Here is a 26,508-nt window from a genome sequence, read left to right on the forward strand (position 1 = left end):
GCTTATGCCTGCCCATACCATAACCCCAGAACCACAATGGGCACTCAGTTCACAACGTTGACATCAGCAAATGGCTCGCCCACACGACAACATACACAATGTCTGCCATCTGCCCGGTACAGTTGAAACCGGGATTAATCCTTGAAGAGCACTCTTCTCCATCGTGCGAGTGGCCATCTAAGGTGAGGATTTGCCCACTGAAGTCGGTTACGACGCCAAACTGCAGTCAGGTCAGACCCTGGTGAGGAATACCAGCACGCAGATGAACTTCCTTCAGACGCTTTCTGACAGTTTGTGAAGAAATTATTTGGTTGTGCAAACCCAGAGTTTCATCAGCTGTCCGGGTGGCTGGTCTCAGACGATCCTGCAGGTGAAGAAGCTGGATGTGCCGGGTGGCGCAGTGGTCTAGGGCACTGCATCGCAGTGCTAGCTGCGCCACCAGAGTCTCTGGGTTCGCGCCCAGGCTGGGCTGGGTTCGCGCCCAGGCTCTGTCGCAGCCGGCCGCAACCGGGAGATCCGTGGGGCGACGCACAATTGGCATAGCGTCGTCCGGGTTAGGGAGGGTTTGGCCGGTAGGGATATCCTTGTCTCAGTATGTAAAAAATAAATAAAAATAAAAATAAAATAATAATAAAATGTATGCACTCTACTGTAAGTCGCTCTGGATAAGAGCGTCTGCTCTTGGCCGGTAGGGATATCCTTGTCTCAGTATGTAAAAATGTAATAAAATGTTTGCACTCTACTGTAAGTCGCTCTGGATAAGAGCGTCTGCTAAATGACTAAAATGTAAATGTAAATGTAATGTGGAGGTCCTGGGGTGGTGGGGTTACACGTGGTCTGCGGTTGTGAGGCTGGTTGGACGTACCGCCAACTTCTCTAAAACAATGTTGATGGCGACTTATGGTAGAGAAATTAACATTAAAACCTCTTTGGGCTGCAGGGGCAGTATTGAGTAGCCTGGATAAAATGTGCCCATTTCAAACGGCCTCGTACTCAATTCTTGCTCGTACAATATGCATATTATTATTACTATTGGATAGAAAACACTCTCTAGTTTCTAAAACCGTTTGAATTATATCTGTGAGTAAAACAGAACTCATTTGGCAGCAAACGTCCTGATCAGGAAGTGGAAAATCTGAAAACGATGCTCTGTTCTAGGGCCTGCCTATAAATGGGCTTGATACGTATTAGTATACATGCACGTCATACACCTTCCACTAGATGTCAATAGGCAGTGAGAGAGGAAATGGAGTGTTTATCTTGGTCTGAGGTGGAATAAAAGCTCTTGGCATGACGTGTCCCCCATTTCCTGTTTTCTGGAAAGCGCGAGAAGGAGCCTGGAATTGCCTTCTGGAAAGCTGTCATTATAGACCACTAATATCTCCGGCTTTGATTTTATTTGATAAATGTGACAATATCATCGTAAAGTATGTTTTTTCAATATAGTTTTATTAGATTATTGAAATTTATTCGGGACGTTAGGCGTGTTGCGTTGTGTGCCTTTGTTCAGGAAGGAGAGCTTCGCGCCACTTTGCTAGCTTTCCGTGCTAATTGACTGGAGAAGAGGACATTCTAAATCCAAACAACGATTGTTCTGGACAAAGGACCCCTTGTACAACATTCTGATGGAAGCTCATCAAAAGTAGGACCCATTTTATGATGCTATTTCATATATCTGTCGAACATGTTGTACTAGTAGTTTGCGCCCAGATTTTGGGCACTCTCTCGCTATAACTAAGCTGGATGTCGTAATGAAGTTATTTTTAGAATTCTAACACAGCGATTGCATTAAGAACTAGTGTATCTATCATTTCCTATACAACATGTATTTTTTAGTAATGTTTATGAATAGTTATTTGGTCAGAATATGTGAGTGGCAGAAAAATATCCGGACGTTGTGGGAAAAAGATGCTACGTTAGCACAATGTATAACCACTGATTTCATCTCTAAATATGCACATTTTCGAACAAAACATAAGTGTATGTATAACCTGATGTTATAGGACTGTCATCTGATGAAGCTGATCAAGGTTAGTCAAAAATTATATATCTTTTGCTGGTTTGTTACGATCGCTAACTTTCGCTGCTGGTAAATGGCTTGTGTTTCTGGCTATTGTGGTAAGCTAATATAATGCTATATTGTGTTTTCGCTGTAAAACACTTAATAAATCGGAAATATTGGCTGGAATCACAAGATGCCTGTCTTTCATTTGCTGTACACCATGTATTTTTCAGAAATGTTTTATGATGAGTATTTAGGTATTTGACGTTGGTGTCTGTAATTACTCTGGCTGCTTCGGTGCTATTTCTGACGGTAGCTGTGATGGTAGCTGCAATGTAAAACTGATTTATAGCTCAAATATGCAAATTTTTCGAACAAAACATAGATTTATTGAATAACATGTTATAAGACTGTCATCTGATGAAGTTGTTTCTTGGTTAGTTTGGTTGGTTCTTGGTTAGTTAGGTTGGTTTTGTGCATGCTACCTGTGCTGTGAAAAATGTCTGTCCTTTTTTTGTATTTGGTGGTGAGCTAACATAAATATACGTGGTGTTTTCACTGTAAAACATTTTAAAAATCGGACATGTTGGCTGGATTCACAAGATGTTTATCTTTCATATGCTGTATTGGACTTGTTAATGTGTGAAAGTTAAATATTTAAAAAATATATATTTTGAATTTCGCGCCCTGCACTTGAAGTGGCTGTTGTCATATTGTGCCCGGCTTCGGGCTTGCAGCCCAAAGAAGTTAAATTCTCTGGCAATAGCTCTTGTAGACATTCCTACTTGATGGCATTGTGTTGTGTGACATAACTGCACATTTTAGAGTGGCCTTTTATTGTCACCAGCACAAGGTGCACCTGTATAATGATCATGCCTTTTAATCAGCTTCTTGATATGCCACACCTGTCAGGTGGATGGATTATCTTGGCAAAGGAGAAATGCTCACGAACAGGGATGTAAACATTTGAGAGAAATAAGCTTTTCAGCTCAATGAAACATGGGACCAACACTTTACATGTTGAGGACCTCTGTGTCTTCATATGTAGTTACGGCCCTGGCTACAGTGAACTTGGGGGTAACACTGGCACCTTGTGTAGGCTGGTCTGTCACAGGTTCTCATTCCTCACGGGGGACCCTGGAAGACGTCAGTGTGCCCTCGGCCTACAAAATACTGTCACACTGTTCTCCCTCCAAACACACAGAATGGTGGGTGGTGTGCCAACTAGGACAGGGCAGTGCTGGGGGGCTGAGCATGGAGAGGAGAATGCTGGATTATTAGGCACCAGGCAGGATGAGGATCTGCTCGTGGGAGCCAAACGGGGCCACTGCTAGAACTAGAAGTACAGCTCTCTCTGGGAATCACTGTAACACTCCATCAGACTATCTAGCCTGTCTGCTGGAGTGAAGGCCTAACTCACCTACCGCACAGGGGACAGCTGGACTTGAGAGGAGAAGGACATGTAGAGAGAAAGAAGATGAGAGATGGCACCTCTGTAGTTAACCTAAGTATTGGGTGCCTGATCGGTGTCTGTGTGGTTTCAGTAATGGTGCTATTGGTCTGTTATTTGCTCTTTGTATGTGTGTTGGTGTGTCCCTGTGTATGTATCAACTGTAATACCTATGAAACGTCTGTAGTGGTGGTATTAGTAGTAAACTGTGGGTGGGCCTGTATAAAGCCAGTCTATGGTCTTGGTTGGGTTCTGAGGCTGTAAAGCCTGTGTGATGTGGGATGAGCTCCACGTGTGTCTGCGTCACGCCTCCTCCGTTCCTCCTCGTCCTCCCATCATGCTCTCTGAGGGCTTGCTAAACCTCCGTACACATTCCAACAACACTGACGCACATCACAGCTGCCAACCTGTAGAATGCTTCCTCCTAGGGCTGGGAGGTATACCGTATTTTATGATATACCGGTATTGATGCAGGGACCAGTTTGGGTTTTTGCTTTACCTTTTTACCGGTATTTGAATAGTTGGTTTGTTAAATGTGATACGCCATGTGTAATGTCAATTTTTATAGTTTACTTTGCTACTTGAGTCATCTCTCTCTGCTCTTTCTCTCTGTGCCACTTTCCACACAGACCTAGCCACGCCCCCTGTCACTCAAGGAGCGCATTTGATGTTCCTCAACCACGAGACACTTGCAACAGTGATGATGACAACAATGCTGTTTCCCTTTGCTTCTTAATATAAATCCACCAGCGTTCTATAATGACACTATTAGTTTGTGTTTCTTACATAAGCAAACAGCTAGTTTGTCTTTTCTTAGCAAGTTGCCCTAAATCTTGTGAGATGCTAATTGTTAGCCACTAATGCTAATAGCTAGCTAGCTAATAAACGTACTGAGTAAGCGCAAACGTAGCTAGCTAATACAGCCTAATAATACCAGTGATGGTGTAGAGCTAAATCAGCATGTTGTTTGTGCAACAGTGTCTTCTAAATCAGAGGAATATGCAAAGCAAGAATATGTTAGCTACATGAAGTAGCTAAGAGAGAACACGCAATGTAGCCAAAGCTTATAGGGTCCCCTAGGAAACATATATCAACACTTTACTTCCTACCCTGTCACAATAACTCCTCCCTGGCATTTTAATTCGTTGTCATCTCAAACAACACTGTATTCAAAGTGCCCACTATTATATTCTAACTATAGAATTAGAATAGTCATTATATTTCCATGATTCCAACAGTTTTGCTCTAATTCACAAGTCAAATCGCAATTGCGATTGGTTAAAAATAAGTCCTAGATTATTTGCCCATATCGTGCAGCCCTACGTGGTAGTGTGGGAATTATCTCAATTGAGCAGTGGTGTAAAGTACTTAAGTAGTACTTAAAAGTATTTAAGTTTTTTTTTGTTGGTATCTGTTCTTATTTTTAATTTTTGACTACTTTTACTTTTACTTCACTACATTCCTAAAGAAAATACTGTACTTTTTACTCTAAACATTTTCGCTGACACCTAAAAGTACTCGTTACATTTTGAATGCTTAGCAGGACAGTAAAATGGTCCAATTCACACACTTGTCAAGAGAACATCCCTGGTCATCTACTGCCTCTGATCTGGAGGACTCACTAAACCCAAATGCTTTGTTTGTAAATTATGTGTGGCGTGTGCCCCTTGCTATCCATAAAGAAAAAAGAAAATGGTGGCATCTGGTTTGCTTAATATAAGGAATTATGAAATTATTCATACTTTTACTTTTGATACTTAAGTACATTTTATCAGTAACATTTACTTTTGATACTTAAGTATATTTAAAACCAAATACTTTTAGACTTTTACTCAAGTAGTATTTTAATGGGTGACTTTCGCTTTTACTTATGTTCTATTAACGTATCTTTACTTTTACTCAAGTATGACAGTTGTGTACTTTTTCCACCACTGCAATTGAGTGCATGAAATGCAGAAATTATAAAAGTGCTGAAATGTGTTTTGATTGAAGTTGAATTGAACAGTATAAAACAATCAGAATGGAGAAAGACTCATTGAAATCACTTAGAATGTGTGTTGCCACCCTAGGATCACTCACTACTCATAAAGCAAATGTACAACTTTTACATTTACATTTAAGTCATTTAGCAGACGCTCTTATCCAGAGCGACTTACAAATTGGTGCATTCACCTTATGACATCCAGTGGAACGGCCACTTTACAATAGTGCATCTAAATCTTTTAAGGGGGGGGGGGGGTGAGAAGGATTACTTTATCCTATCCTAGGTATTCCTTAAAGAGGTGGGGTTTCAGGTGTCTCCGGAAGGTGGTGATTTATTATTCAAAACCGTCAAATACCGTCATACCGTCCAATTTCTTTTAAATACCGTGAAATAATATATTGGCCAAATCGCTTCCAGCCCTACTTCCTCCCCCTCTCTCAAATCAACGATTTCACAGTAAAGTAAACTGAAGAAGTGTCACTAATTTCACAGTTTAGTAATCCTGTTGGTTTACGTGTCAGATATGGTGGTTTTGAAGGGGGGGGGGGTGTTTTGCTATAGTCCAGTACGCCATTAACAGTCACCAGTATGTAATGGCCATGTTAGGTTAAGATAAAGCAAGTGTGTCTTGCTAAGGATGGGTTAGCTCACAACATCACGGAAACCATGTGCACGCGTCAATGGGGCAGAAGGCCTTGTGTTGTTGTGATTCTGGATGGCCAGATAGCTAGCAACAATGACAAGAAACTGCCATGTGGGGAATCGTAGGTGACTCGTTTCAGCTAGTTTCATCTTGTTCTGGATACCATGTCTTGTTTTGACTGATTTTATGTCGCTGCTAATATGGCTAAAATTAGCTAGCTAGCTAACACACATCTGTAACAATGTATTTGAGAGACAACAAGTGCTCTTTGTGCAAATGTATTTATGTTTTCAATAAACATTGGAAATGAAATGTAGTTATGTGTTGTCAACGATCTAAGGCAACCCTGTCTGTTTTGCCCCATAGTTGCGCACACGTTGGTTTTGTTGCTAAACAACCAACATGTCTATAGGAGAGAATATAATATGGCCTACTGTTTGATGATACGGGGTGAAACTGCTGGATTTCTCTATTTCAGTATTTCAGTCCTGCCCGTGTGTGGGAGAACATTCTGTTGTGTCCATATTTCCTGGACTGGTTGATATTAGAGCGGTCTTGTTGCCGTTTCACATTCTCCTCAGCTGCTCATTGCGTAGCAGAGTAGAGCATTTGGTCCATTGCCACTCACAGGAAGTGATGTCACATCCGCCACCCACGCTGCCAACTATACTCCCTGGGGCGCGTTGCCAGGCAACCCCAAAGTGTCATTGTGGAAGTGTAATATCATCCAGAGGAGGAGGAGTAAAATGAGAAAGATGGCTTCAGTCCTACAACAACACTACATGTTGGAGACCATGAAAGCTCTAGTATTGACAGACAGTGGGAGAAACGCTCAGCCTCCTACAGACCACTGTGTGTGTGTGTGTGTGTGTGTGTGTGTGTGTGTGTGTGTGTGTGTGTGTGTGTGTGTGTGTGTGTGTGTGTGTGTGTGTGTGTGTGTGTGTGTGTGTGTGTACACATAAATGCATGGTTATTTGTATAGATCACTGTGTGTGCTGTGTGGTTTTGTGTGTATGTTTCGTGCCTTCTCTCTAGCACCCTCTCTCTCCCTTTGTCTCCATCTAAACCACCAGAGCCAATAAACCACCAGAGCCAATATCAGTCCTGATTTAGTGGGAAATGTCCAGAGGGGATAGTGTATCCTAGACCTAGCATAGTGTGTGTCCTATCCTAGACCTAGCATAGTGTGTGTCCTATCCTAGACCTAGCCTGGCGTGTGGCCGAGAACCAGTGTGTGAGGCCGAGGCCAGCTTAGTGTGACAGACAGGCTAGGCTGTGGTAATGGCTGTAAGCACAGGGCAGGATGAATGCCTGCCTAGCTGGTTGAATGACTGGCTGGAGGACTGACTGGCTGGCTGGTTTTCCTGGCTCCACTATACTGTATTGGAAAAGTTTGGATTTGAAATCGAACAATGACATTGAGGTTGAAGTGCAGAGTGTCAGCTTTAATTTGAGGGTATTTTCATCCATATCAGGTGAAACATTTAGAAATTACAGCACTTTTTGTACATAGTCCCCCCATTTTAGGTGACCAAAAGTATTGAGACAAATTCACTTATGTGTATTAAAGTGAGAAAGTTAGACGCACAAATATCATACCCCCAAGGCATGCGAACCTCTCACGATTATAATAACGGGAGGTTAGCCTTTTTCTGTAAGTTTCCCACTCGTCATTATTCACAACTCATTCAGGATTATCCATAATCATGGTTGCATCCACATTAATTTAGAAGTGTTTAGAAATATATTCTATTCTTAATTACAATTAAAGTGACTCCAAAATGACACAATACATTATTTACCATTAATTTCTAATGGGCACAAAATAATCAGAAACACAACCAAAACAAACAGCAAATGCATCCAACAAGTTTCTAGAGTCACAAGCTTGATGTAGTTATTGCGTGCTTTGAATATGGGACCAAATACTTAACCTTAATACACATAAGTTCATTTAAAATACCCTAAAATTAAAGCTGACAGTCTGCACTTTAACCTCATAGTCATTGTTTGATTACAAATCCAAACTGTTGCAGTATAGAACCAAAATAATAAAAATGCTTCCCTGTCCCAATAATTACAGAGGGCACTGTAGTTAGCTCTGTGTGCGTGTGTATGTGTGAGTACCTCTTTCAGAGTAGTTGGTGTTGTGTGAGAAGGAATCTACTTACTGCGTGTCTGCTCGTGTGAGCGTTGCTGTGTTTTGGAGGGTATCAGACAGAGCTAGAGAGCTTCTGTTCCTGTTGCTGTGTGAGAGAGTACAGGGAGGGGAGAGGGGTGGAGGAAGACAAGGTGAGAGATAATGTGCATGACAGAGGGAATGAGGGAGGACTGATCAGGAGCACACACAGAGAGAAGACCTCAGGCTATGTATGGTGTTTAGAGCACTTTACACCAAACCTCTGAACTTGTTCTGAATGGAGGATTCCTCTGTCTCCTCTATCTCCCTCTTCAGATACGAGAGAACAGACATAGAGTACAGACATAGGCCTGTACAATACTGACATATAACAGACATGGTCCTCGCTTCATTTTTGTTGCCAAACCCACTGGCTCCAGGTCATCTATAAGTCTTTGCTAGGTAAAGCCCCGCCTTATCTAAGCTCACTGGTCACCATAGCAGCACCCACCCGTTGCACGCGCTCCAGCAGGTATATTTCACTGGTCACCCCCAAAGCCAATTCCTCCTTTGGCCGCCTTTCCTTCCAGTTCTCTGCTGCCAATGACTGGAACGAATTGCAAAAATCACTGAAGCTGGAGACTCATATCTCCCTCACTAACTTTAAGCATCAGCTGTCAGAGCAGCTTACAGATCATTGCATCTGTACATAGCCCACCTGTAAATAGCCCATCCAACTACCTCATCCCCATATTGTTAAAAAAAAATATATTCATCCTTTGGATGGGGAGCGTCGCTGGACAGCTATTTTCAGGTCTATCCAGAGATGTTCGATCGGGTTCAAGTCCGGGCTCTGGCTGGGCCACTCAAGGACATTCAGAGACTTGTCCCGAAGCCACTCCTGTGTTGTCCTCGCTGTGTGCTTAGGGTTGTTGTCCTGTTGGAAGGTGAACCTTTGCCCCAGTGTGAGGTCCTGAACGCTCTGGAGCAGATTTTCATCAAGGATCTCTCTGTACTTTGCTCCATTCATCTTTGCCTCAATCTTGACTAGTCTCCCAGTCCCTGCTGCTGAAAAACATAATGCTCACAATGCTTCACTGTAGGGATGGTGCCAGGTTTCCTCCAGAAGTGACGCTTGGCATTCAGGCCAAAGAGTTCAATCTTGGTTTCATCAGACCAGAGAATCTTGTTTCTCATGGTCTGAGAGTTTTTAAGTGCCTTTTGGCAAACTCCAAGCGTGCTGCCATGTGCCTTTTACTGAGGCGTGGGTTCTGTCTGGCCACTGTACAATAAAGGCCTAGTTGGTGGTGTGCTGTAGAGCTGGTTGTCCGTGTGGAAGGTTCTCTCATCTCCACAGAGGAACTCTAGAGCTCTCAGTGACCATTGGGTTCTTGGTCACCTCCCTGACCAAGGCCCTTATTCCCCGATTGCTTAGTTTGTCTGGGCGGACAGCTTTAGGAAGAGTCTTCGTGGTTCCAAACTTCTTCCATTTAAGAATGATGGAGGCCACTGTGTTCTTGGGGACCTTCAATGCTGTAGAAATGTTTTGGTACCCTTCCCCAGATCTATGTCTCGACACAATCCTGTCTCTGAGCTCTACGGACAATTCCTTCGACCTCATGGCTTGGTTTTTGCTCTGACATGCACTGTCAACGGTGGGACCTTATATGGACATGTGTGTGCCTTTCCAAATCATGTCCAATCAATTGAATTTACCACAGGTGGACTCCAATCAAGTTGTAGAAACATCTCAAGGATGATCAATGGAAACAGGATGCACCTGAGCTCAATTTCGAGTCTCATAGTAAAGGGTCTGAATACTTATGTAAAGAAGGTATTTATGTTTTTTATTTTTAATACACGTGCCCAAAAAAATATCTGTTTTCGCTTTGTCATTATGGTGTACTTTGTGTAGATTGCTGAGAGAAAAACTAAATTGAATCTATTTTAGAATGAGACTGTAATGTAACAAAATGTGGATGCGGTAAAGGAGTTAATAGAATGCAGACCATTCCATTGACCAGATTGGCACACATTCAACAAATTGGATCTAGCAAAGTGGATATTCCTCAAATCCGTCATGAGTTATGTATTGTAACAGGCCCACAATGTGCTTATTTAAGTCCAATTTTGATATATTTGGCTGTTTTCACTGCATAATATTTATAAGTTGTCCCTTTTCAGGTTTAAAAGAAGTAACTGTTAAACGCTAACTCCCGCTCGTATAAGCTGGTTAGCATAGCTAACTCCCGCTCGTATAAGCTGGTAGCATAGCTAACTCCTGCTCGTATAAGCTGGTTAGCATAGCTAACTCCTGCTCGTATAAGCTGGTTAGCATAGCTAACTCCTGCTCGTATAAGCTGGTTAGCATAGCTAACTCCTGCTCGTATAAGCTGGTTAGCATAGCTAACTCCTGCTCGTATAAGCTGGTTAGCATAGCTAACTCCCGCTCGTATAAGATGGTAGCATAGCTGGTATACAGAAATTGGTGGTGGTAGTCAAAGTCGTTTTTAACTGTAATGAAGTTGATTGGTGATGATGCCATGAACATGTGTTCCTCCTGCTCAGATTTTTACCTCAACATAGTGTGAAATACACATATGAACAATATCCTAAATGTATGCTAATTTTGCTGGGATTCAGTGAGCAGACTCGGGATCTTTCCCCCACTCTATTCCATGGCAATTGAGTTCAATTGACCTCTTTACCGCATCTACAGTATTAGCCTGTTAGATCCAGCCACGCTAGTCTGTCTGCCTGTATGTGGATTTGGAGTTTGGACTGGCTCTTTGTGTAGGTAGTTGAATCATATCCATGTTTATGTGTTTTCTGAGCCATAGAGGGAGGGAGGGGAAGAGTGGAGAGGGATGGAGGGATTGGAAGAGAGAGAGCGATGGAAGAGAGACGAGAGAGAGAGAGAGAGAGGTAGGTGGCAGGAGGCGGTGACTGAGAGGGGGGGGGGGGGAAGAGAGCGAGACCAGAGAGGAAGAAGTGAGGGGGATAACTGGGTCTAAAACCGGTCTTCTCCAGCAGGTGGCGGTACATTTTTTTTAAATTATCGCTCACCAAGAGGAGATTTTGTATGGAGGTCAATGAGTGTCGAATTTAGTTAACAAAAAATGTAATGGCTTATTTATGGGCTGTTATTGTAAATAATAATTAGTTTTTAACTGACTTGCCTAGTTAAATCAAGGTTAAATAAAAATGTGTTAGATGTGGCTTATTTGATCTGATAGAAGTTTGGTAATGCTTAGGTTCTTACCAGTCTAATGATATTAGGAGGACATGTGACATCCCGGCATCTTAGAGAAAGTCTGAGTTTTGTCTGTTGTTCACACACGTACCTGCCCTCTCATTGGCTAGAATGGTCCCACCTGATCTGGCCTCCTCACGACTGCCTTCCATTTTTGAAGACATGTATTTTCATTGTTAGATCGACCACTTGAGTATCTGGTCAATATAATGGATCATCTATGGCAAGACAGAGAGCTAGAGACGGAGAAGGGAGGAGGCTCAGTCACTATCTATATCTCTCTGTTTTGATCCAATATAGAGCTTGACAAATGGAGCAATGGAAGTGCAGTCTTACATGTTGATAAGAACACAGCAGGCTGGGGCGGACAGACAGGCAGGCAGGCGCACACAAGAGAGAGAGAGACTGTATTTGTGTCTCTCTCTCAAACTGTACATAGCAGAGATCTATTGTATCAGTCTACTGGTTCATATCTTCCCTGTCTGCAGACACTCTGACACACACACACGCACAAACACACACACACACACTACACACACACTACATATTTTCTCCCTGAAAAATATCTCTGCATTCTGCACATGATGAGATATTGAGTCACCACAGTCATGGACATATTAGAAGCTGATTTTCACACAATAACCAAGAGGGACATGATTATATTATTGGAGATTTGTTAAATGTGATAATCCCTTTTGAGGTCATTAGGTCATGCTAAAGTATTTATTTAAAATATGTGTTAATATTGTAGCTAACTGCCTGGTTACTTCCCATGAAAATGTATGTATTGATGTTCTATAATTTAAATGTACTGCAGCCTACTTGAATCAGTCACTATTTGTCTCTAGGTTATGAAAGTGCATTTAATAAGGCATTAAGCAACCATGGAAACAATTAAATCATTAATTTTAAGTGAGGCAAAATAAACCGAGCTGGACTGGTAATAACAGTGAAACAAAATAACTATTCTTACTTAATTCTAATTCTTTGTGTAATAATTCCTTTTTGCCTTTAGAAGATGCAGTGAGGAACACGGCACACTGTACTGCACCACACGGCAGCGCACACACTCCTGAGGTCATTTATTTAGCACAACAAGGACAATCTTTATATTATCGTTTCCATGAAACATAGCAGAGGGAAAGAGGAGAAAATAGAGTCCAGTTTTCCTATTTTTTATCTCGTTTAACAGACGTTGATCCTTAATGTTTGTCCTGTTATCTTTATTTCAGGAAAATCGTCATTAAATTTGGAGGGATGAAGAAGAAGAGGGAGACAGAGTCTTCAGAGGAGGGGTCTGATGAAGAGCGTCCGCCTCGAAGATCCTTTAAAGACGATGACTCGGTGAGTCCCTCCCCCAGTCTCCAAGCTGCAGCACGCAAAAGCCTTATGACGGTGTTATTGTGATTATTAAAGGCATGGAGTCCCTCCCCATGTCTCCAAGGCTACATGCAGGTTCTTTATGGCTGCAGAACTCTTATGATAGTGTTTTTGTGATGTTTAAGGCAGGGGTAGGCAAATATATTTATTTATATATTGTAGTATTATTATTAAAAGGCATGGAGAGGCCATTTCCTCAGTCTGCAGAACGCAGGCCTTTATGTTTAAAGATTCATGTCATATAGACTGGTTCTTATGACAGTGTTGTTGTGATAGTTAAAGCCATGGAGAGTCCCTGTCCTTGGGCTCTCTTGTTGGCCATGCTGATGCTGAGTGGAATACAGGAATCACAGCTGTGGTATGGAGTCAAAGTACACCGGGTGGTTCAGAGTTAGTTCAGGGCCTAACCAACTCAAGAACGAATAGCTCCAGTGTAATTTACTGTTGTTGTTGGTAGAGCTGAGGATTATGTAGGGGTAGGCCTATTCTATACCATGAGGACAGTCCTCATCCGTAGACACTGGTGTTGAGTGAGGGGGACGATCTGCTCTGTTCCAGTTGACAGAGTATTCAGTGAGTGGGGATGAAAGACTACTCTCCCCCTGGTTGTGTCATAGTATGGAGCGACTGGGGATTACCCCCCCTGCCCATGTGTGGGTATAATTATCCTCATTATCCCCCCTCACCCAGTCTTAATTAGAGCTGTCTGAAGATGTCATTTAGAATGATCCTCCATTCCTGTATGTTGCACTATAAGTGGTGGAGTTAGTAGACAGACAGCTACAGCATCATCACCACAGGGGACCCCTCAGCCTGGGAGGTAACCTGACAGGCAGGGAAGGAGGGACCCCTCGGCCTGGCAGGCCCGAGTCTTTTATGGTCAGCCTGGGTTATTCTCATACACAGACACGTTATTAGTTTCAACTGAATGGTATTTAGTATCTCATTAAACTGTGGCTGTCATTAGCAGGGTCTCTGATGTGTTTTCCTAATAATAAACACTAAGCACACTTGAATGTCATACATTGCTGCGGAGTGCATACAACACACAGACACATGCACACACACTATTGAGAATAGACAGGACTGCCTTAACCAAATAAAACATAGGAAAAGAGTTATACTGATATTTTGGCTGTACTGATTTGTATAATACAGAACCTCCGTAATACTAAACCTCTTTCCCTTACCCCCCTGTAGACCCGTCGGTCGAACCGCCAGGTGAAGAGGAAGAAGTATGCAGAGGAGGGAGAGGCCAGGGTGTCTGATGAGGAGGTGAAGGTCATGGTTAAAGCCAAGAGGACCAGCACTGCTGCAGCACGCAAAGAGCCAGCACAGCAGCTGTTTGTGGTGAGGAGATACTGGCCTGGCCCAGGCAGCAATCAATAACTCTCAATAACATTCAGTTGTTCTAGACCAGTTGTTTCCAACTCCAGTCCTCCAGTACCCCCAACAGTACATTTTTGCTGTAGCCCCAGACAAAAACATCTATTTCAACTTGTCAGCTAATCGTCAATCCCTCAATGAGTTGAATCAGGTGAGTTTGTCTGGGGCTACAACAATGTGTACTGTTGGGGGTACTGGAGGACTGGAGTTGGGAAACACTGTAAGACTGATAGGTTCTACAGTACCAATACATTCTTCATTGCTCTATCATTGCTCTATCTAGTCTAATATGTGTGTTATAGCAGTACAATGCATCTCAAGGCCATACTTCATTCAGATATACATTGAAAATACATGAAACTGGTGTGTGGAGTATGAAAGTTGTACATGGTGCTGTTAAAGTGGTTTGTTTCCATCTTGTCAATGTTGCAGGAAAACCCCAGTGAGGAGGATGCTGCGGTTGTTGACAAGATCATGTCATCTCGAATAGTCAAGAATGAGGTAGGATTACAATCATTATCTTTAATGCCACACTCACTCATACCACTCTTTGTAGTACTATAGTATCTTAGTTTGCAGTAGTACATCTACTTACCTTCTGCAATGTGGGTTTGGTTGAATTCAATCCTCTGTCTTTTCCTACTATACGCTGAGTGTACAAAACATTAAGAGCACCTTCCTAATATTGCAACCCCCCTTTTGCCCTCAGAACAGCCTCAATTCGTTGGAGCACGGACTCTACAAGGTGTCAAAAGCGTTCCACAGGGATGCTGGCCCATGTTGACTCCAATGCTTCCCACAGTTGGCTGTTGAGCGTGAAAAACCCAGCAGCGTTGCAGTTCTTGACACAAACCGGTGCGCCTGGCACGTATTACCACACCCCGTTCAAAGGAAATAAAATATTTTGTCTGCCCATTCACTCTCTGAATGGCACACATACACAATCCATGTCTCAATTGTCTCAAGGCTTAAAAATCCTTACTTAACCTGTCTCCTCCCCTTCATCTACACTGATTGAAGTGGATTTAACAAGTGACATCAATAAGGGATCATAGCTTTCACCTGGATTCACCTGGTCAGTCTGTCATGGAAAGAGCAGGTGTTCTTAATGTTTTGTACACTCAGTGTATGAAGAGCTTTTAGTCTGTATTCTGTTCTATAATATTGGTTCCTCTTCTAGGTCGCTCCAGGAGTTATCATAGAAGTGGAAGAGTTCTTTGTAAAATACAAAAACTAGTAAGGCATTCTTTTTCATTCCAGCTAAGATAATTGCATTCACATTTTTAAATGATTGTATTCAACCGAAAAAGTCAAATACAGTATGTTAAATAGAGTGATGTAAAACACAGCTTGTCATTACTAGTTCTTGCACTACCACTTTGAGATGCCTTTGACTGAACTCACATGTGACCTCATTGTAGTTTCAGTAGAACAAAATCCAGGTCACTCTAAAATGAAGACTAATTTGGTGTGTAGTAGATTGTAAATCCTATACAAATGTAAAATGTACAAAATGGCACACAAATGGAACATTATACATAAAGTAAACATATATCCATTTGAAAGATGTACGACATCATAAAAGACATTGAAGGTTTATTTGAAGTTTGTACTATATGTGTATGTTCTCGTGCATTCCTTACTCTGTGTGTTGTCCCTCGGTCTCCTTCAGCTCCTACCTCCACTGTGAGTGGGCCGTAGAGCAGCAGCTGGAGAAAGACAAGAGGATTCAGCAGAAGATCAAACGTTTCAAGATTAAACAGGCACAGAGAGCCCACTTCTTTGCAGATGTAAGACCCTTTCACACCAGTGTGTGTGTGTTCGTGTGTGTGTGTGTTTGCCTGTTTAGCACAGGCGTGTTTGCATGCATCTCTGTAGTGTGCTTTAGGCCTTGATATGTTCATCCCACCCACCCATGCAGTCATACAGTGTGTTTTTCCCCCAGGCTCCCGGGTGGCATGAAGGTGGTTTACTTTGTCTTCCTGTGTGTTTTAGATGGAGGAGGATCCCTTTAACCCTGACTATGTCTTCCTGTGTGTTTTAGATGGAGGAGGATCCCTTTAACCCTGACTATGTCTTCCTGTGTGTTTTAGATGGAGGAGGATCCCTTTAACCCTGACTATGTCTTCCTGTGTGTTTTAGATGGAGGAGGATCCCTTTAACCCTGACTATGTCTTCCTGTGTGTTTTAGATGGAGGAGGATCCCTTTAACCCTGACTATGTCTTCCTGTGTGTTTTAGATGGAGGAGGATCCCTTTAACCCCGACTATGTCTTCCTGTGTGTTTTAGATGGAGGAGGATCCCTTTAACCCTGACTATGTCTTCCTGTGTGTTTTAGATGGAGGAGGATCCCTTTAACCCTGACTATGTCTTCCTGTGTGTTATAGATGGAGGAGGATCCCTTTAACCCTGACTATGTCTTCCTTTGTGTTTTAGATGGAGGAGGATCCCTTTAACCCTGACTATGTCTTCCTTTGTGTTTTAGACGGAGGAGGATCCCTTTAACCCTGACTATGTCTTCCTGTGTGTTTTAGAATGAGGAGGATCCCTTTAACCCTGACTATGTCTTCCTTTTGTGTTTTAGATGGAGGAGGATCCCTTTAACCCTGACTATGTCTTCCTTTGTGTTTTAGATGGAGGAGGATCCCTTTAACCCTGACTATGTCTTCCTGTGTGTTTTAGATGGAGGAGGATCCCTTTAACCCTGACTATGTCTTCCTGTGTGTTTTAGAATGAGGAGGATCCCTTTAAACCTGACTATGTCTTCCTTTGTGTTTTAGAATGAGGAGGATCCCTTTAACCCTGACTATGTCTTCCTTTGTGTTTTAGATGGAGGAGGATCCCTTTAACCCTGACTATGTCTTCCTGTGTGTTTTAGAATGAGGAGGATCCCTTTAACCCTGCCTATGTCTTCCTTTGTGTTTTAGATGGAGGAGGATCCCTTTAAACCTGACTATGTCTTCCTGTGTGTTTTAGAATGAGGAGGATCCCTTTAACCCTGACTATGTCTTCCTTTGTGTTTTAGATGGAGGAGGATCCCTTTAACCCTGACTATGTCTTCCTGTGTGTTTTAGAATGAGGAGGATCCCTTTAACCCTGACTATGTCTTCCTTTGTGTTTTAGATGGAGGAGGATCCCTTTAACCCTGACTATGTCTTCCTTTGTGTTTTAGGTGGAGGAGGATCCCTTTAACCCTGACTATGTCTTCCTGTGTGTTTTAGATGGAGGAGGATCCCTTTAACCCTGACTATGTCTTCCTGTGTGTTTTAGATGGAGGAGGATCCCTTTAACCCTGACTATGTCTTCCTGTGTGTTTTAGATGGAGGAGGATCCCTTTAACCCTGACTATGTCTTCCTGTGTGTTTTAGATGGAGGAGGATCCCTTTAACCCTGACTATGTCTTCCTGTGTGTTTTAGATGGAGGAGGATCCCTTTAACCCTGACTATGTGGAGGTAGACAGAGTACTGGAGGTGTCCTATTGTGAAGACAAGGACACAGGAGAGGTAAGAGTGGGGGGTGGGCTCTTTCATTCACAACAAATGACCTCCAACGGAGAGATGATTAGACTGCCTTTTGTTGGAAAGAGAGAGAGACAGAGTGTGTATGTCTGTAAATTGTGTGCGTGCGTGTGTGTGTATGTCCTTGAGTGTGTCTCATCTCCTCCTTTGTAGAAGATACTATTGTAAAGCATGGGGTCATTCCATACATGTGTATTATGGTTGTTGTCTCTGCTACTTTAGCTGAGGGTGTAACTACTAGTGTTGCTTGGTGTACCGGTACCACGGTAACATCACGTTAATACCACGGCAATACCACGGTACCAAAACCAAAACCTCATGATATATATAATATAATTTCATCACCTGTTATAACCAAGAGCACAGGCCAGTTTGATCTGACTTTGCAAGTTCACTGTCATGCTGCTCCTGAGTGTCAGAGAGGGGAAATGAAGCAGCACTTCGCGACAGGCATGCTTACAGCTTTACAGCAAAGAAAATGGCTTGTCCCTAGGGCTGTTACGGTGACCATATTACCGCCACACCTGCGTTCACGAGTCATGACGACAGTCAAATTCCACATGACCGTTTAATCACGGTAATTAGGCTTCTCCAAGCTCTGATACTGCTGATGGTCATTAATAGCCTACCAAACTTGCTAACTGCTTGGTACTCCGCACTCTATTGTCCCTCTAATCACTCTGACATCAATACAAATGTGGTTGAAAATCTAATCAAACACTTCATGAGAGGAGCTCATGTTGACAACATTTCAATAAGCTATGCAATTGCGTTAGAACAGAGTGATGGCCTCTATTAAAAAGAGGAAGATCCCATCAGCTTTGTATACGCTAGGCCTACTATATTTATTTCTCAACTTTCATAATATTAAGTACGTTGCTTCTCTTTACAACAGGAGTATAGCCTACCTGGCTGGCATGAAAATAAACCACGGGAAAAGCGTCCTCCATTCTCTATTTAAGTGCATAGCTACCCCTGTTTTGATACAGGTGCATGATAATGGTCCATTCTAAATCAAAACAAATTTCACACATATATTATTTAGTATATGTAAAGACAAGATTAAATCAAGAATAGTCTGCTGGGTGACAATATTAGCCTATCACTTGTGAATGATACCCAGCTTCAGGCAAACAGCGCATTCTTTTTTTTGCTACTTTTTCAAATCATATTCGCACACCTCATATAGCCTATAGCCATATAGTGGCCAAATAACTTCTTAAAATTAAGCACATTCATCCACTTCTAAATGACATACATACGCAGCGCGTGAGATCAAGTTTGGGGAAGATAATTGTCACCATAAAAATGCACCTTTATAATAAAAGCAATACATGCATAATTGCATTTGGGTTACTTTTGAGAGTGGTGTTTCCCCGCTAATGGAACATTCACACTTATAGCCTACTGCCGTGTGCGCATTGCTGCGCTTATAATGTGAAGAAATAGCCTAATAGTTTATCAACATTTTAAGCTAAACATTCTCATCTGTTGCGTCAGGCTTATTGCTTAAAACAGGTTTTTTTGATTGTAGTGTAGTTGTAGTTGTATTAATTTGGGATCTATCGCATCCCACAACTGTCCAAGACTATGTTTGGAATATTTATTTATTGCACAGAATAGAGTAGGTCGACCTTTGTACTATGGGGAATAGTAGATTGACATATGCTAGTGCTTTTGCTGTTCGTCAGGCCTACTCATCTTGTTGTCTGACGAAAGTAAATGTGGACAGTTCTTCCAACATCTTCAATATGCACCTTGGTATTGGATAAGGTCCACGGTGTGTCTGTCTTCACTTGAAGCCTGTGAGAAAGACCCGATCACGTGACGGAGAGCCATGTGAGTGAGAGGTGATTCAGCACGCAGCCGGGAGAAGGGATTTATACTTATTATATTCAGCCCAAGGGCACAACGGTCGCTGGCCGCAAAAGGCATGGATTTTTTTAGGGGGCATTACGGCCACACAAAGGGGATGCAGCCGGGAAATTTGAGGCATTATTAACTGCTTGAGTGAGAGACTGATGAAGTGTGTTCAGCCTGCGCAAGAAACAAAGCAGAGCTCATGCCTTTCATGCGACTTTTTTCAAATCATCATTAGAGTCGCATCATGCAGCCTTAGAATGTATTAAAAATCTAAACATATAGCCCAACATTTGTATCACAACTAAAGTTACATTAATAACTCTAAATTAAGCATATAGGAGTACCTGTTTCTTTGTTAACCGCTCAACACAGAATAGAGAAAATATCCTTCCTATTTTATTCAGCTATGTTCAGTTGTATTCTTCATACGGAATTCTAAGCAAATCTTGTCTGCTAAATGAACTAGTGTAGCCTACAGCCATTTGGCATAGCCAGATCAGGACCTAACATAAGGACAACTCAGAGTATGCTATTCTGTTCTTCTGAAATAGACTACATTTTCTTCTTATGTTTTTTTAAACCTGTTTAAAACAAATTATATATTTATTGTGAAGGTGTAGGCTATGTTACATGGATTTATTAGACTTTTTAAAATGTAGATGTTCCAAAGGTCAGCATCAGTGGCTTGTAGGCTATGTGTGGAAGCCAGGAGATGCTAAATGTGTTTATGTTAATTAATGGTCAATTACCGCGAGACCGGCAGTTATTTGCTTGACAATCACCTGCTGACGAAATTTCGTGACCGCCACAGCCCTACTTGTCCCTAGCCTGAACGGTTCAAAAATCTGTTTCTTTCTGGTGCTCCTTAAATTCTGTTTGGTGTCTAGCGTTTTAAAAGTTGAGAGCAGTGTGTATTTGTGGGAGAGAGTGAGTGGTGTGTGTGTGTGTGTGTGTGTGTGTGTGTGTGTGTGTGTGTGTGTGTGTGTGTGTGTGTGTGTGTGTGTGTGTGTGTGTGTGTGTGTGTGTGTGTGTGTGTGTGTGTGTGTGTGTGTGTGTGTGTGTGTGTGTGTGTGTGTGTGTGTGTTTACGAGAGGGAGGGGGATTGAGTGTGAGGAAGGGATGGAGAGTGTGCATGTCTATTTTAACTGAAGAGTAAAGAAGGTTTCATGCAGTGTTTTCTCCTTACTGACACAATGACATGCAGATCATTATGCATGTATGTTCCAGCCACCCATTCCTCCAGCCAAATCACAGGTAGGCCTTTGCAAATATGAGCAAATCAGCCATTCTATGCAGTATTCTATTAAACACTGAACAGTGTGAAGTTAAATTCAATATGTGTTGTATTGAGTAAAAGTGTGAATTTCAGTGACAGGTTTTTGCGTAGCTCATGCGCAGGAGGTTTAGAAAACGGGATACTGGGCGAACAGGACGCTAGTGACGACACTAGTAGCTACTAAAAGGTGAAGTTTCTATGTTTTTTTGTGTTAACTCACAACATATCTCTTTCTTTCCCCCTCCCTCCTCCCCCTCTCTCCGTCCCTCTTCCCCCAGCAGGTGGTGTACTACCTGGTGAAGTGGTGCTCTCTGCCCTATGAAGACAGTACGTGGGAACTGAAGGGGGATGTGGACCAGAGTAAAATAGAGGAGTTTGAGCTGCTGCAGGCAGCAAGGCCAGACTCCCGCAGGACGGTAAGCCCCCTTTATTCAACCTCCTTTCTCTTCTCTTCTTTTCTCTTCTCATCTTCTCATCTTCTCATCCTCTAACATTCTCTACCCCACAGGAGCGTCCCCCAGCCAGCCTGTGGAAGAAGAGGGATCAGTCGAGGGAGTACAGGAACAGTAACGTCCTCAGGGACTACCAGCTAGAGGGAGTCAACTGGCTCCTCTTCAACTGGTACAACAGGTCAGTAGGGCCCCCCAAGGCCACACACACACACACACACACACACACACACACACACACACACACACACACACACACACACACACACACACACACACACACACACACACACACACACACACACACTGTACCTGTATGCATGTGCAAACAAACAGACACACAGTGTTCTACTGCCCTGAACAGATTCTGACAGTCAGAAACACAGGGTTGTTCCAGACTTCAGATCCTAGGTTTCAGCTCTGTGGTTGTAGCATACTGCATCCAGCCAGAGAGACAAGGGCTGGACTGTCAGATTGCTAAGTAGTGCAGAAGAGAAGCCAGTGAAGCAGTGAGCTGACAGCATGTCTGTACCGAGACAGGGAGACGCTTGCCCAGAGCCTGCTGACTTCTAGCTTGGTTTAGTATGCAAAACCTGTGAAGAATGTGGTTAATAGGCTTGGACGGTATGTCGTATATACAGTGGGGAGAACAAGTATTTGATACACTGCCGATTTTGCAGGTTTTCCTACTTACAAAGCATGTAGAGGTCTGTCATTTTTATCATAGGTACACTTCAACTGTGAGAGACGGAATCTAAAACAAAAATCCAGAAAATCACATTGTATGATTTTTAAGTAATTAATTTGCATTTTATTGCATGAGAGAGAACAAAGGAGAGAGAAAGATGGAGAGACAGATCAAGAGAGAGAGAAAGCGAGTGAGTGTGGAACACATCCCAAATCATCTGTTTGTCTGTAGCCAGGCTGTAGTGTTGCTACTGGGACTGTGTTTCAGAGTGCTGTGAAGTTCTTAAAGGTCCAATGCAGCACTTTTTATCTCTATCAAATCATTTCTCGGTAACAATCAAGTACCTTGATTGTGATTGTTGTCAATTAAAACGGTCAGAAAGAAACAAAAATAGCTTCTTAGCAAAGAGCAATTTCTCAAGCAAGAATTTTGCTAGGACTGCCTGGGATGGGTCTGAGTGGGGAGGGGAAAACTAACTGTTATTGGCAGAAAGGTTTAGAACTCTCTTTATTGGTCTATCAACTAATTTACTGTGATGTCACCAGGCAGGCCAAAACAACGTCCCACCAAAACAGGCTGAAATTTCAGCCAGTATTTTCAATCAGCTCTTACACTAAAAGGGCATTATCATAATTTTCCCAATTTCGGAGTATTATTCCATCCTCATATTGTGGAAATATTTATAAAACACAGGACATCCTGTTTTTGACTGCACCGAGCCTTTAAGATTAAGGAAAAAAGTATAGGAAGCAAGTGGGAGTATCTGCTCTTTGCAATTAATGTCAAGATTCACTGTAACACCCCCACCCTCTGGACAACCAGATTAATGTTCTGCCTGGCTACTAGAGGAAGGATTCTGTTCAGCCCAGTCTCATCACTTAATATCAATATCAGACAGGACCACAACTACTCTATACATGTTTTGGGACTGTAATGTCTCTCTCTCTTCCGCCAACCCCCCTCTCGCTTCCTCTCACTCCTTTCAAATCAAATCAAATTTTATTTGTCACGTACACGTGGTTAGCAGATGTTAATGCGAGTGTAGCGAAATGCTTGTGCTTCTAGTTCCGACAATGCAGAAATAACCAACGAGTAATCTAACCTAACAATTCCTTACTCCTTCCCTGCACCCCACCACTCTCTTCCTCCCTGACAGACGGAACTGTATCCTGGCAGATGAGATGGGTCTGGGGAAGACCATCCAGTCCATCACGTTTCTGGAGGAGATCTGGCGTGTGGGCATCAGGGGCCCCTTCCTCATCATCGCCCCCCTCTCCACCATCGCCAACTGGGAGAGGGAGTTCAGAACGTGGACCCACCTCAACGTCATTGTCTACCACGGCTCCATGGTCAGCAGGCAGATGCTGCAGCAGTATGAGATGTACTCCAGGGACACACAGGTAAACAACAACATAAATAAACAACACAGGCTAGCCGTACAAGATGTACAGTCAGGGACCCACAGATAAACAACAATGTCAACAACAGGTGAGTCCTTGAAGTTTCAAAAGTTGTTCTCTGATGAGGGGAGGTGGTGGTTGTCAGAAACAACAGCAAAAGGGCCTTGAAACCCGCTGGCAGCCAGCATCTCATAATGGGGACGAAGAACAGGAGATAATGTGATGCACATCATTAGCTGTGAAAGATTAAGTGAAACTCAGGTGTTTCTCTGTTCCATTAAAGTAATGACAGTATTTGTTATATTGTGTATCAGGGAATAGTGACATGATATCAGAGATGCTCAGTCGGACAAAGATATTTGTCCAAGGAGAGCTTGCAGGCCACATAATGAGAGAGAGAGAGATACTGAGATTGAGTAGCATGACTGTCATGTTCCAGCATGCCTAGTCACCTTACCCCAACACATATCTGCCTCTATCAATCCAGTATCCCTTCACATTATAAATATGCTACTGGAACTGACCCTGTATATAGTATGCTTACTTACTTTATCGTGTTCTTCTTATTTCATATCTCGTGTGTCTTTGTTCTACCTTGTTATTTTTACTATTACATTGTTATTGATTACCGCATTGTTGGAGTTAGAGTTTGGAAGAAAGGCCTTTCACTGTACTTGTGCATGTGACGTTAAAGCTTGAAACTTGAAAGCAGGACTCAATTTAAAGGCACATGAGAAGGGTTTGAAGGGTGGCACATGTCAGGCGGTAGCCCTGGGAAAAGGTTTTTTCTGCAGTTGTTGGCAGAGTAATGTAGAATGACAGACAGCGGTTAGGAGATCTTAGTATGCAAATGTAACAAGGGAGGAGGGGAAGAACGGATGAGGGAGGAGAGGAAAGATGAGCTGCCACCAGGAAGACTGTGATGTCACTGTGGCACCACAGGGCTTATTCTTACAGCACGGCTCACCCCTTAACACACAGGGAATCACCTTAACACACAGGGAATCACCTTAAAGGACAGAGGGCGCTGTTTTCACTTTGGGGGAAAATCGTGCCCAATTTAAACAGCCTCGTACTCAATTCTTGCTCGTACAATATGCATATTATTATTACTATTGGATAGAAAACACTCTCTAGTTTCTAAAACCGTTTGAATTATATCTGTGAGTAAAACAGAACTCGTTTGGCAGCAAACTTCCTGACCAGGAAGTGGAAAGTCTGAAAACGATGCTCTGTTCTAGGGCCTGCCTATAAATGGGCATGATACGTATTAGTATACATGCACGTCATACACCTTCCACTAGATGTCAAGAGGCAGTGAGAGAAGAAATGGGGTGTTTATCTTGGTCTGAGGTGGAATAAATCCTCTTGGAATGACGTGTCACCCATTTCCTGTTTTCTGGAAAGCGCGAGGATGGACCTGGATTTGCCTTCTGGAAAGCTGTCGTTATAGGCGACTACTATCTCCGGCTTTGATTTTATTTGATACATGTCACAATATCATCGTAAAGTATGTTTTTTCAATATAGTTTTATTAGATTATTGAATTTTTTTCAGGACGTTAGGCGTGTTGCGTTGTCTGTGTTTGTTGACGATGGAGAGCTTCGCGCCACTTGGCTAGTGTGCTTGCTAATTCAAGAGGGACAAAGGACGTTCTAAAACCAAACAACGATTGTTCCCGACAAAGGACCTCTTGTACAACATTCTGATGGAAGCTCATCAAAAGTAGGACCCATTTTATGATGCTATTTCATATATCTGTCGAACTGTGTACTATTAGTTTTGCGCCCAGGTTTTGGGCACTATTTCGCCATAACGTAAGCCTTATGTCGTAATGAAGTTATTTTTAGAATTCTAACACTGCGATTGCATTAAGAACTAGTGTATCTATCATTTCCTATACAACATGTATTTTTTTGTAATGTTTATGAATAGTTATTTGGTCAGAATAGGTGAGAGTCTAATAGAAATATCCGCACATTCTGGGAAAAAGATGCTACGTTAGCACAATGTATAACCACTGATTTCAGCTCTAAATATGCACATTTTCGAACAAAACATAAGTGTATGTATAACCTGATGTTATAGGACTGTCATCTGATGAAGGTTTATGAAGGTTAGTGAAAATTAATATATTTTGCTGGTTTATTCGCTAACGCTAACGTGCCTATTGCTATCGCTAACGTGCCTTGATGAATGAATGCGGTTGTGTGGTAGGCTATTGTAGTAAGCTAATATAATGCTATATTGTGTTTTCGCTGTAAAACACTTAAAAAATCGGAAATATTGGCTGGATTCACAAGATGTTTTTCTTTAATTTGCTGTACACCATGTATTTTTCAGAAATGTTTTATGATGAGTATTTAGGTATTTCACGTTGGTCTCTATAATTACTCTGGCTGCTTCGGTGCTATTTTTGATGGTAGCTGTGATTGTAGCTGCAATGTAAAACTAATTTATACCTCAAATATGCACATTTTTCGAACAAAACATAGATTTATTGTGTAACATGTTATAGGACTGTCATCTGATGAAGTTGTTTCTTGGTTAGTTTGGTTGGTTCTTGGTTAGTTTGGTTGGTTTCGTGCATGCTACCTGTGCTGTGAAAAATGTCTGTCCTTTTTTGTATTTGGTGGTGAGCTAACATAAATATATGTGGTGTTTTCGCTGTAAAACATTAAAAAAATCGGACATGTTGACTGGATTCACAAGATGTGTATCTTTCATTTGCTGTATTGGACTTGTTAATGTGTGAAAGTTAAATATTTCAAAAAAATATTTTTTGAATTTCGCGCTCTGCCTTTTCAATGGAATGTGGGAGGAGTTCCGCTAGCGGAACGCTGGGGCCAGACAGGTTAACACACAGGGAATCACCTTAACACACAGGGAATCACCTTAACACACAGGGAATCACCTTAACACACAGGGAATCACCTTAACACACAGGGAATCACCTTAACACACAGGGAATCACCTTAATACACAGGGAATCACCTTAACACACAGGGAATCACCTTAACACACAGGGAATCACCTTAACACACAGGGAATCACCTTAGCACACAGGGAATCACCTTAACACACAGGGAATCACCT

The 26,508-nt window shown here is 42.3% G+C and overlaps 1 protein-coding gene across 9 annotated transcripts in view; it reads left to right on the forward strand.

Moving 5' to 3' along the window:
- The window catches only part of LOC139575823 (chromodomain-helicase-DNA-binding protein 9-like), a 121,226-nt gene that overhangs the window by 53,403 nt on the left and 41,315 nt on the right, over positions 1-26,508 (forward strand). For 8 of the 9 annotated variants that reach the window (XM_071401161.1, XM_071401165.1, XM_071401166.1 and 5 more), the window contains 9 exons: positions 12,684-12,795; positions 14,032-14,181; positions 14,650-14,718; positions 15,398-15,453; positions 15,890-16,007; positions 17,635-17,721; positions 21,154-21,291; positions 21,384-21,505; positions 23,169-23,412. In XM_071401161.1, coding sequence (XP_071257262.1) covers positions 12,684-12,795; positions 14,032-14,181; positions 14,650-14,718; positions 15,398-15,453; positions 15,890-16,007; positions 17,635-17,721; positions 21,154-21,291; positions 21,384-21,505; positions 23,169-23,412 — 1,096 coding nt within the window. The remainder of the gene's footprint in view (positions 1-12,683; positions 12,796-14,031; positions 14,182-14,649; positions 14,719-15,397; positions 15,454-15,889; positions 16,008-17,634; positions 17,722-21,153; positions 21,292-21,383; positions 21,506-23,168; positions 23,413-26,508) is intronic. The other variant, XM_071401164.1, reaches the window with a different exon arrangement.

The sequence above is a fragment of the Salvelinus alpinus genome, chromosome 5 (genome assembly GCF_045679555.1).
Source record: "Salvelinus alpinus chromosome 5, SLU_Salpinus.1, whole genome shotgun sequence".
Taxonomy (NCBI): Eukaryota; Metazoa; Chordata; class Actinopteri; order Salmoniformes; family Salmonidae; genus Salvelinus; species Salvelinus alpinus.